We start from the raw sequence: 12,290 nt of genomic DNA, 5'->3' as shown, positions 1-12,290 counted from the left end.
AAAAGAACTCTGAGACTTGGCTCCTTCTCAAATATCTTCTTTAATGAGTATGTCATATTAATACAGCTTCAGTGGAAAACCAAATCTAAATCTTTCCCCTGGTTTCAGTATAATTAAACTAGGAAATGACCTCATCCCCAAGTGTCACAGGTCTCATTGGCCAACTGGAATAATCGTTGGACTCTTCAAGCATTCCTTCCCCAAAGTTGCCAATACCAATATGACCTTGGTTCCCATGAAAAAGCTCTTTGTTGTGCCTAGAAAATTCATTCTTCTTCTGGGTCCCAATATTTCATCAAGGAATCAGATGTAAAAGAATCATACAACTGAAGGTCAAGGTTATAAAACCAGAAAAGCTGATGGGACACACAAGGAAAGGGGAGATACCGTGGATCCCGTCAGTCAAGGAATTTCTGCTGGCAATATCCAAGGGAAGAGACTTCTCTGCCATGGCTTTTGCCCTCTGGAACATCCTACCCACTGAGATTGCTTCACATGCTCCTGACATTTAGAAGAGCTTTAAGACCTGGCTCTGTCAGATGGCTTTGGGTCCAATGCAGGGGTGAAATTCAGCAGGTTCTGACAGATTCTGGACAACCAGTAGCAGAAATTTTGAGTAGTTCACAGAACCGCCAAAAATCACCTCTGACTGGCCCTGCCCACATCTATTCTCTGCTTCCCGAGTCCCAGCTGATCGGGAGGGAATGAAGATTTTGCAGTATCCTTCCCCTGGAGTGGGGAGGGAATGGAGATTTTGCAGTATCCTTCCCCTGGAGGGGGGAGGGAATGGAGATTTTGCAGTATCCTTCCCCTGGAGTGGGGAGGGAATGGAGATTTTGCAGTATCCTTCTCCTGGAAATGGAGATTTTGCAGTATCCTTCCCCTGGAGTGGGGAGGAAATGGAGATTTTGCAGTATCCTCCCCCTGGAGTGGGGTGGGAAGGGAGGTTTTGCAGTATCCTTCCCCTGGAGTGGGGAGGGAATGGAGATTTTGCAGTATCCTTCCCCTGGAGGGGCGAGGGAATGGAGATTTTGCAGTATCCTTCCCCTGGAGTGGGGAGGGAATGGAGATTTTGCAGTATCCTTCTCCTGGAAATGGAGATTTTGCAGTATCCTTCCCCTGGAGTGGGGAGGAAATGGAGATTTTGCAGTATCCTCCCCCTGGAGTGGGGTGGGGAGGGAGGTTTTGCAGTATCCTTCTCCTGGAAATGGAGATTTTGCAGTATCCTTCCCCTGGAGTGGGGAGGGAATGGAGATTTTGCAGTATCCTTCCCCTGGAGGGGCGAGGGAATGGAGATTTTGCAGTATCCTTCCCCTGGAGTGGGGAGGGAATGGAGATTTTGCAGTATCCTTCCCCTGGAGGGGCAAGGGAATGGAGATTTTGCAGTATCCTTCCCCTGGAGTGGGGAGGGAATGGAGATTTTGCAGTATCCTTCTCCTGGAAATGGAGATTTTGCAGTATCCTTCCCCTGGAGTGGGGAGGAAATGGAGATTTTGCAGTATCCTCCCCCTGGAGTGGGGTGGGAAGGGAGGTTTTGCAGTATCCTTCTCCTGGAAATGGAGATTTTGCAGTATCCTTCCCCTGGAGTGGGGAGGGAATGGAGATTTTGCAGTATCCTTCCCCTGGAGGGGCGAGGGAATGGAGATTTTGCAGTATCCTTCCCCTGGAGTGGGGAGGGAATGGAGATTTTGCAGTATCCTTCCCCTGGAGGGGCGAGGGAATGGAGATTTTGCAGTATCCTTCCCCTGGAGTGGGGAGGGAATGGAGATTTTGCAGTATCCTTCTCCTGGAAATGGAGATTTTGCAGTATCCTTCCCCTGGAGTGGGGAGGGAATGGAGATTTTGCAGTATCCTTCCCCTGGAGGGGCGAGGGAATGGAGATTTTGCAGTATCCTTCCCCTGGAGTGGGGAGGGAATGGAGATTTTGCAGTATCCTTCTCCTGGAAATGGAGATTTTGCAGTATCCTTCCCCTGGAGTGGGGAGGGAATGGAGATTTTGCAGTATCCTTCCCCTGGAGGGGCGAGGGAATGGAGATTTTGCAGTATCCTTCCCCTGGAGTGGGGAGGGAATGGAGATTTTGCAGTATCCTTCTCCTGGAAATGGAGATTTTGCAGTATCCTTCCCCTGGAGTGGGGAGGAAATGGAGATTTTGCAGTATCCTCCCCCTGGAGTGGGGTGGGAAGGGAGGTTTTGCAGTATCCTTCTCCTGGAAATGGAGATTTTGCAGTATCCTTCCCCTGGAGTGGGGAGGGAATGGAGATTTTGCAGTATCCTTCCCCTGGAGTGGGGAGGGAATGGAGATTTTGCAGTATCCTTCCCCTGGAGGGGCGAGGGAATGGAGATTTTGCAGTATCCTTCCCCTGGAGTGGGGAGGGAATGGAGATTTTGCAGTATCCTTCTCCTGGAAATGGAGATTTTGCAGTATCCTTCCCCTGGAGTGGGGAGGAAATGGAGATTTTGCAGTATCCTCCCCCTGGAGTGGGGTGGGAAGGGAGGTTTTGCAGTATCCTTCTCCTGGAAATGGAGATTTTGCAGTATCCTTCCCCTGGAGTGGGGAGGGAATGGAGATTTTGCAGTATCCTTCCCCTGGAGGGGCGAGGGAATGGAGATTTTGCAGTATCCTTCCCCTGGAGTGGGGAGGGAATGGAGATTTTGCAGTATCCTTCTCCTGGAAATGGAGATTTTGCAGTATCCTTCCCCTGGAGTGGGGAGGAAATGGAGATTTTGCAGTATCCTCCCCCTGGAGTGGGGAGGAAATGGAGATTTTGCAGTATCCTCCCCCTGGAGTGGGGTGGGAAGGGAGGTTTTGCAGTATCCTTCTCCTGGGAATGGAGATTTTGCAGTATCCTTCCCCTGGAGTGGGGAGGGAATGGAGATTTTGCAGTATCCTTCTCCTGGAAATGGAGATTTTGCAGTATCCTTCCCCTGGAGTGGGGAGGAAATGGAGATTTTGCAGTATCCTCCCCCTGGAGTGGGGTGGGAATGGAGATTTTGCAGTATCCTTCCCCTGGAGGGGCGAGGGAATGGAGATTTTGCAGTATCCTTCTCCTGGAAATGGAGATTTTGCAGTATCCTTCCCCTGGAGTGGGGAGGAAATGGAGATTTTGCAGTATCCTCCCCCTGGAGTGGGGTGGGAAGGGAGGTTTTGCAGTATCCTTCTCCTGGGAATGGAGATTTTGCAGTATCCTCCCCCTGGAGTGGGGTGGGAAGGGAGGTTTTGCAGTATCCTTCTCCTGGGAATGGAGATTTTGCAGTATCCTTCCCTGCCATGCCCACCAAGCCACACCCAGAGAACTGGTAGTAAACAAACTTGAATTTCATCACTGGTCCAATGGGGGACTATATAAAAGCTAACCCCACCTCCCCCCACGCCTTTACCATGCTAATGATTTTATTTTATCATATCTGTTTTGTTACTTTATAATTGATTAATTTTATATTTTAAACACTTCAATACTCTCCAGCTTTTTAGAACCTTTCTCTGGAGCCTGTGGAATTGGCTCTGCCCGCACAGTTGGGCTCTACTGTGCAAACTGAAGCACTGAGAGCAGTGCAGATTGACCAGGTTGCATTTCTCCTCTGTTGAAGGTGACATTTGTTTCCAGCAGTTTCGCAAGGCTCCCTATAGACCAGTGTTTCTCAAACTTGGCGACTTTAAGTCCTGTGGACTTCAACTCCCAGAATTCCCCAGCCAGCTATGCTGGCTGGGGGATTCTGGGAGTTGAAGTCCACAGGACTTAAAGTCGCCAAGTTTGAGAAACACTGCTATAGACTGTAATAGTGTTACTAGACTCTTTTGGATCCGGGTTTGACTATTGACTAACAAGGCTGTCCTCCACACTAACAGAATGACAGAATTGGAAGTGACTTTGGAGGTCTTCTAGTCCATACAAACTAATTTGTAAAAATTGATCATCTTCCTTGTAATGTATGATTCATGCAGATAGGGTGTCAAGTGCCATAGATCCGGATGCTGCCATTCTGGTGGGGAAGGGGGGGGGAGCTGGATGCATTCTTCAGTTAATTGCCTTTTTCCTGGTCACTATCTATCCTGTACTTTGATTTAACTTCTTGAGAATGTAAGAGGGGAGGGCCATCTGTTTTGTCTCCATTCCGAAGCCTCCAGCAAGAGATGCCTGAGAACAGCTTCTTATCACCGAGAGAAGACCGAGGGGAGAGGTTCCTAACTGCTTTATCCTAACTAAATTACATGGGAATCTTCAGACCCTGCTTCCGTTGCAATCCTGCAATCCCTTCCTTTCAATGAAAGGTTCCTTTAGAAATGCTCATTGTTTCAAGAGTTCTATTTGATTGAACAAAAAGGAGATGCTCTGACCTAGGCTTCCCCAAAAAGTACGAAGTAGATTCCTGGTCCTGAAAAAAACCCTTTTATTAAATGAATCTGAATTCCTCTCATTCACATTCAGCAAAGGCCTGGTAAAAAACAGTCTTTCAAAGGCGTATTGATGACCACAGACCTTATCTATCTTGGAAAGCGGCCATGTAAATATTTTCCAAATGAGGTGCTGTGCAAGAAAAGACTTGTCACAGAGTCTCTGAGATTCACAGAAAGATCTTCACACTCCTGAAATGAATGAATGGATGAATGAATGGTTTCTTGCAAAAACCCACTTCTATTTCTCTTTTATTTCCTATGGGAGAGGCCATTCACCATCCACCTATGGCTTTACTACTAAGTCGACTCTGTTGTTTTCTTCTGGCAGCTCTGCGCACATGCACACTGGGAACAGGCTCCAGCTGTTCCTCTGCCTCACTGCTGACTAGCTCTGAAGGCAGCTGAGAGCTGCCAGATGGCCTTAGCCCCATCTCTGCCTCTGATACAGAGCCCTCGTCTGAACCTTCCCCAATCTCCAGGACAGGCCCATGTTGCTCCCCAACCTCCTCACTGTCTCACTCTGTTGCCAGCTTCACTGGCCACTGGCTAGTCACAACAGGAGAGGCAGGCCCTTACAAATTCTAAAGAACAAAGAATTATATACAGTGAAACCAGGGACGTGTGGTCAGGGGAGGCAGGGGAGGCAGAGCCTCACCTCTCATCATGAAATAATAATATATAAAATAATAATATCCATGAGGGTCCACGAGGGAGTTTCATATATATAAGAGGAAGAGGAGGGAGGAGGAGGAGCACGCACGGGGCGGTGCCAGCTGGGCAACTGGCGGAGGCAGGAGGGTTCTCAGAAGCGCCAATAACATTCCTGCCTCCGCTGTACTTTGTGCGCTCCTCGCGACTGCAATCGATGTCCAGAAGTGGCAGGGGCTTGATGACGTTGCCGCAGTTGCCATGTGCAGACGGACGGAGGTAGCCAGAGTGGCGCCGAGGCAGTCCGGCGGACGAGCGACCGAAGATCAGGCTGCCTGATCCTCCATCGCTCGCTCGCTCTTTTGTCCGCCCGGACCCCTCCGCGCCACTCTGGTTACCTCCGTCCGGCCGTGCCCAGCAGCGACATCGGCGACGTCATCAAGACGAAGTGGCTTGGAGGCTAAGTGCTTTTCAGTGCTTTTCTGTGCGTCTGGCGTTTAGGTAGATAGCCGGATGTCCTAAACGCCAGACGCACAGAAAAGCACTGAAAAGCAGCTGCTGTTGGGGGTCGCGGAGTGCGAGCCGGCGGAGTGCGCTCAGGAAGGCGGGGAATGGGATCACGTGTGCTGGAGACTGAGGCAACCTCAGCTTCCAGCACACATGGTCCCATTCCCCGCCTTCCTGATGACGTCACCAGCCTCACCAGCCATAAACCTCACCGCACGTCACTGAGTGAAATGTCTTTTGAATTGAGGATTTAGGAAAGACTGTAGGTGAGTGTATTAGCTGAAAGAACCTGTTTTATTTGATTATGACTTTTCTTAACTTTGATTCCCTTGGCAGCATGTAAAACAATATGGCTATATATATTCCATGTGGGTCGGACATCAACTTATAGTAGTGCTGTCTGGATTCAAAGCTGTGAAAGAAGGATTGAACAGCTTTCCAGAAGAATTATCTAATCGAGCAGAGGATCCTTTCTTCACTTCTTTAGGGAAAAAATTGGGTAAGTGCAAATAGTAATCAATTGTATGTAAAATCCCAAGTTGGGAGCTTTACTTCCAGGCCGCTACACTCTCTTGGGTGAAAGAATGGATAAATCTTAGACATAGGAGATTACTATTGTTGGAGGGACATGATCTTCAATTGGGATGGCATGCTTTTCTGTGGTATGGAAAGAACAAAATACATAAATATTTCCAAAGATGCTGTGTAAGAAATGCTTTATTTCTAGTTTGGGAAAAAGTTAGGGCAAAAAATGACACGAAAATACCAGTCTGGCTTTCAACAATGGAAGCATTGACACACCCAAATGTTATAAACTTGGGGAAAAATTGTTATGTATAAAGATATTTTAAATGAGAAAGGGGAATTAAAAACTAAATAGGAATTACAAAATCAAAGGGTGAACCTTGCATGGTGGCCTCATTTGCAAATACAATCGAGATATGAGAAAGATGTAAACACAGATGGTTTTTATAAAGAGCCATGAACACTTGATCAGATACTATTAGGAACGGATGAAAAGTTAATATAGAAAATACATATCTATTTATTAAGCTTTAAAATGGAAGATAAACAAGTGAAAGAAACAATTATAGTATTGGCAAAAATGTTTGGATATACTATAGAATTATAGGACTTACATATAAAGATAAATAAAAAGGCATTCCCTTTGTCCTGGAGTTTTCTGATCATCCTCAAGAACCAAAAGATTTAGGCACAAACATTCGAAGAAGCTAGTTTGACACAGTGCACTGATTATTTCATAGCACTGTAACTTAAGCTTTCCCATCATGAAAAAAGCAGAAACTTTCACCATTCAATGCCTTGTGCTGCTTATAAAAGTAGCATGCTTGATTCTGCAGGTAATATGTTAATTTTTTAAAAAGCATTTTTCCTATTCTTCCTTCATTGCTACAAAGCCCTTTCATCTCCTCTCCTTCTTTTATCACCTGATAAAAGGAAGGAACATTCATGTTTTAACAGTACAATACAATACAATACAATACAATACAATACAATACAATACAATAGTAGAGTTGGAAGGGACCTTGGAGGTCTTCTAGTCCAACCCCCTGCTCAACCCCCAGGAAACCCTATACCATTTCAGACAAATGGCTATCCAACATCTTCTTAAAGACTTCCAGTGTTGGGGCATTCACAACTTCTGGAGGCAAGCTGCCTTCTTAAGTGGAGGGAGACAATTTTAATTGAAATTTCTTCTACATTTTATGATTGACATGTGATTTGTAGTGAATTTCAAATTTAAGAAATTAGTTCCTTAAGGATTACAAACCCTGACCAGCCCACCCCGGTGGTGATGCTGTCTATCCCACATTTTTCTAGTTTACCAAGAAGTAGGTTGTTGAGTGTCTTGCTGAAGTCTTAAGTATACGATGTCCACAGCATTTGGCTGGTCTATTAATTTTGTCATTTGGCAAAGAATGAAATAAGATTGATTTGGCATGATCTGTTTTAACAAACCCATGCTGGCTACTACTTATAACTTTATTTGATTCTACTTGTTCACAGAACTGGTTTTTTATTTTATTTTTTCCAGTATCTTAACAGGTATTAATGTTAGGCTGATTGGTCTGTGGTTTCCCAGGTGTGGTTTTTTATTTCCCTTTTTTGAAGATAGGAATCACATCAGCTCTTTTCCAACTCTGATAGGATTTTTGAAAGATGTGGTAAAATGGTTCTGAGATAATATCTGCCAGCTCCTTCAGAATTCTGGGATGTAATCCATCTAGTCACAGTGATTTATTTTCATCAAGTTCAGACAGGTGTTCTCTTACAATTTTCTTGTTTATTTTAATTTTTATTTCTAGTCTAGTCTGTCCTTTACAGTTATGTTTTTGGTGGGTTGGGCTATAGTTTCTTTTTGGCCGATGCAAAGAATGAGTTAAGCAGCTCGGCTTTCTGTCTGCTACCTGTTACTTCCTTGCTGTCTTCTCTCTTTAGTGGATCGACTGTTTCCTTGACATTTTCCATGTTATTTATATGGTGAAAGAAACTTCTTTTGTTATCTTTGACTTTTGTTGCAAATCTTTGTTCATTCTGAGTCTTTGCTTTCCTGATTTCATCTTTGCAGATTCAGGTTACCTTCTGATATCCTGCCTTAGTTATGTGTCCCTTTCCATTTTTTGTACTTATCATCTTTCTCCTTCAGTTTATCAGAGAGATCTTTGTGTAACCAAGCTGTTTCTTCTTGGATTTCTTGTTTTTCTTTTTCAGCACTTTGTGTTGGACTGGGCTTTTATGATCATATTTTTCAGAGTTTTCCATACATCTTGAGTTGTTTAGGATTTTTATCCATGGGATTTTCCATAGGCTCTCTCTGAGTTTGTTAAAATCAATTCTTTTAAAGTTTAAAATTATATTCTATTGGATTATATTCTATTACTTGTGTTTGCATTATATTGAATTGCAATATGACCTGGTCAGTCTTGCCCAAGATTCCAGCAACTTCAATTCTTTCTCTTTTTTAAAAATATTTTTTTTTATTTTTAAGCAAACATAAACAAACAAGACATGTAACATAAAAACATATTCAATTACATAAAGTGTGTTGATTGGTTACAAGGTTTTGGTGCGTCCTTTCCATAGTCATTACTTAAACTTTATCTAAAGTCACATTGTCAGGCCTGTAGTTATGTTCTTTTTAGGATCTTTGGCCTGCCACACTTTCTTATAATTTTCTATGCTGTTCAATAGTGTAGTAGTTGGGAGGGGGGAATAGAAAGGAGTAGGATTGTGGAATGTATTGTTGACAATCTTTTATAGAAGCCAAGGTTATCTTTTGTCTCCGTACCTCGACACCTGACTGGAAGCAGAGGAGTGTAGATGCCAGCGTGGAAGATGATGATTGGAACATGTGATGGATTATGGGGTGTGGGGATAGATCATGAACTTTCAACTGGGTGGAATTCCAAGAAGAAAATCAGAGTTGGAATTCCATAGATGTGCTAACTTGCCTATACGAATAAATTGGACCCTTAAGGATAACTTTGCCTTGGACAATGATTTAATTCTGAAGGAGGAGGAGGAGCTTCCGGGGAAATGGCGGCTGGTTTCTGAGCTCCATATGTTTACGGGGGCTCTCTGACGGGGCAGGGATGCTGCCGGCCCTCTTTTCCACCTTGAGGGTCAGGAATCAGATTAACGACCACCCTGGCTTTTCCTAGGACCTAAATTGGTCCTCCAGGGTGGTCGGACAGCCAGGGGGGGGGAAGGAGAAGGTGCCGGCTGGAGCTGGAGCTGGAGTTGGAGGCTGGCGGCGGCGGCGGCGGAGGAACGACAAAGGGGGAGGCGGCGAAGTCCCAAGTGATCCGAGCGGTGACGGCACTCAATCCGGCGACCCGAGCGGCGACGACAGCGGCGATGGTGATTGGAGACGCCGAATATCAAATTCTCGGCCGCTGTGAGTGCGATCTAACGGGAAGCCTGTCGAGGGCCGTTTGAGGGCCGTGCGGGGGCTGAGTGAGGCTCAAGGCGCCGGAGGCCGATGGAAGGTCTGTGGGAGGGCCGTAGGCCAGCCGGAGCGGCGCTCGGGCCTGGAGCAGCGGCTGGGGGTCACCGAGCATGGGGAGGCAGGCCACGATGGGGACTAGACGCTGGAGGTTCGCGCCTGAGCCTTGGCAGAAGGAGGGAGACCTGTGGCACCGGGGGCAGGGCAGGGCTCGCCCTGGAGACTAGCAGGAGGCTTAACGCCAGGTTTGGCAGAGGATCCATCGGCCTCCTGCCAGCTGCCTGCCATGGTTGTGCCCATTCGCCCCTCGCTGACCATCTGCGATTATCTGCCCTTGCTTGGTATCTGGCTATCTACATCTGCTTCCAGCTGACTGTCGGTGCGTACCTGCTAGATAACCCCCCTACCATCTTTCACCCCTACTGTCCTACTATTCATCTACCTCCTCCGCTTATCATCAATTATTTACCATGGACTATTTGCCTTTCACCGCCCACCATGGACTGCCTCCTGGTCTCCATCCACTTATCATCCGACCACCTGACCAGCTCACCATCCTTTCCACCTAGGATGTGACTATTGGCACTGCTGTCCCCTTCGTATGGAACCCTGGCTTGTTGATTCAGTTAACATCGACAGCACCCTGGCCCTGTTGTAGCTTTTATCCATCATATATTTGAGGTCAGATCTGCTCCTACTGCGGGAGTCCCCCCTCTCGCAAGTATGGCCCTCTGCCCTCTCAAGGGCTCACCTTGATGACGGGTTCATTAACCCAGAGAGGTGGAGGAAGAGGAGACTCAGGAGGTTTTTAATAAAATGTTTTTTATCTGTTTTAGGGGGCTCCAGGGTGGGGGGGAGGGATAATCAGACAATCAGGTGTGGTCAGGAGGGGAGTGAGCGGAGTGGGGGAGGGGAGGGAGAATGATATTCCAGTAGTGGGTTGTTCTATTCCAACGGTCGTGGGGAGGGGTGGGTGCGAGGATGGAAGAAATCTTGTAGTCGGTTGGGAGACCATGGCTGTTGGACACGCCCGGTCACTTGCACCAACCCCCGCAGTCTAGGTGGCCAGGACCTACAGAGCCAGGGCCTGAGGCTGATGTTATGCAATGCAAAGTCCGTTGTCAATAAGGCCCCCCTCATTACTGATTTGATCTCGGAGGGAGAGCTGGACCTTGCAGAGATAACGGAGACCTGGCTGGGCCATGAGGGTGGTTTACCCCTTGTGGAAATGTGCCCACCGGGCTACCGTGCATTTCATCAGCCGCGGGCCCTGGGTAAGGGTGGTGGGGTGGCGGTAATTATACGGGAGAGTCTGGAACCGAGGGAGTTCACTGTGCCACAGATATCCGGGTGCGAATCCCTTGGCGTGAAATGGGGCCCAGGGAGGCAGTTGGGCTTGCTGATTGTATACTTGGCTCCTCGCTATGCATCAGCGGCACTGCCCGAGCTCCTCGAGCTGATCGCAGAGACGGCGGTTGAGACCCCCAAACTTCTGGTTACGGGGGATTTCAACCTGCCGTTGACGGGTGAAGCATCCGAGGTGGCTCGGGAGTTCATGGCTTCCATGACAGCCATGGACCTGACCCAACTAATTCAGGGCCCCACACACGAGGGTGGCCGCATGCTGGACCTTGTTTTTGTCTCTGGACAGTGGATGAGTGATCTGGGAATAGGGGATTTGGTTATTACACCCCTGTCATGGTCAGATCACTCATCTCTCCGGCTCGACTTCCCTGGCGCTACCCCCCACCGCGGGGAGGCGGAACCAGATTGTCCCAGATGGTTCCGCCCCAGGCGCCTGATGGAACCGGATAGGTTCCAGACGGAGCTTGGGCCACTTCCTGTAGCCCTGCGCCTTTGCGGCCTCTCCTGCGGCAACGAACCACCCTGGCCCCTTGGTTTACCGAGGAGCTAAGGGTGATGAAACGCCACAAGAGACGCCTAGAGAGCAGGTGGAGGTCCTCACGCTCCGAATCTGACCGAACACAGGTAAGATCCTATTTACGGACCTACCTTGTGGCATTAAGAGCGGCCAAATGTCGACATTGTGCCGCTCTTATTGCGTCCGCAGACAACTGCCCTGCCGCCCTGTTTCGGGTGACCCACTCCCTCCTAGTACAGAGGCCGCGGGAAGCCCCCTTGCAGGGTAGAGCAGAGGAGTTTGGGGAATATCTGCAGGACAAAATCGCTCAGATCTGGAGTGAATGGGCCCCCTTCAGTGGACCGGGGGGGAGGTCAGAAGCGAGTCTTGAGGGACCACTCTGGGAGGAGTTTGACTCTGTTGCCCCCGAGGATATGGACAGATTGCGTGGGCGACTGCGAGCCACTACATGTTTATTGGACCCGTGTCCCTCCTGGCTTGTACTGGCATCCTGGGAGGTTACACGAGGGTGGCTCCTGGGTCTAGTGAACGCTTCATTGGGTGAGGGGGTCCTTACCGGCCGCCTTGAAAGAGGCGGTGGTGAGGCCCTTACTCAAGAAGCCTTCTCTGGACCCGACGGAGCTAGCTAATTATCGTCCCGTCTCCAACCTTCCCTTTTTAGTGAAGGTTGTAGAGAGTGTGGTGGCACAACAGTTCCCACGTCACCTGGAGGAAATCGATTATCTAGACCCGCGCCAGTCCGGCTTCCGGCCCGGTCACAGCAGGGAGACGGCCTTGGTCGCGTTGGTGGATGATCTCTGGAGGGCCAGAGATAGGGGTTGTTCCTCTATCCTGGTCCTATTAGATCTATCAGCGGCTTTTGATACCATCGACCATGGTATCCTATTGC

General features: G+C 48.1%; 2 protein-coding genes across 2 annotated transcripts in view; both read left to right on the top strand.

The window, feature by feature from the left end:
- LOC309393801 (uncharacterized protein) overlaps positions 1 to 12,290 on the top strand; it is a gene marked incomplete at both ends in the record, with an annotated part of 310,121 nt that overhangs the window by 118,768 nt on the left and 179,063 nt on the right. The window lies entirely within an intron of this gene.
- LOC309393657 (cytochrome P450 2J2-like) overlaps positions 1 to 12,290 on the top strand; it is a gene marked incomplete at both ends in the record, with an annotated part of 39,395 nt that overhangs the window by 6,200 nt on the left and 20,905 nt on the right. The window contains one exon of the mRNA XM_081956110.1: positions 5,889 to 6,051. Coding sequence (XP_081812236.1) covers positions 5,889 to 6,051 — 163 coding nt within the window. The remainder of the gene's footprint in view (positions 1 to 5,888; positions 6,052 to 12,290) is intronic.

This window comes from Natrix helvetica (assembly GCF_964273705.1).
Source record: "Natrix helvetica genome assembly, chromosome: 5".
In the NCBI taxonomy this organism is placed as follows: domain Eukaryota; kingdom Metazoa; phylum Chordata; class Lepidosauria; order Squamata; family Natricidae; genus Natrix; species Natrix helvetica.
The sequence above is the reverse complement of the archived record's forward strand: the minus strand, read 5'-3'. Positions and strand labels throughout refer to the sequence as shown.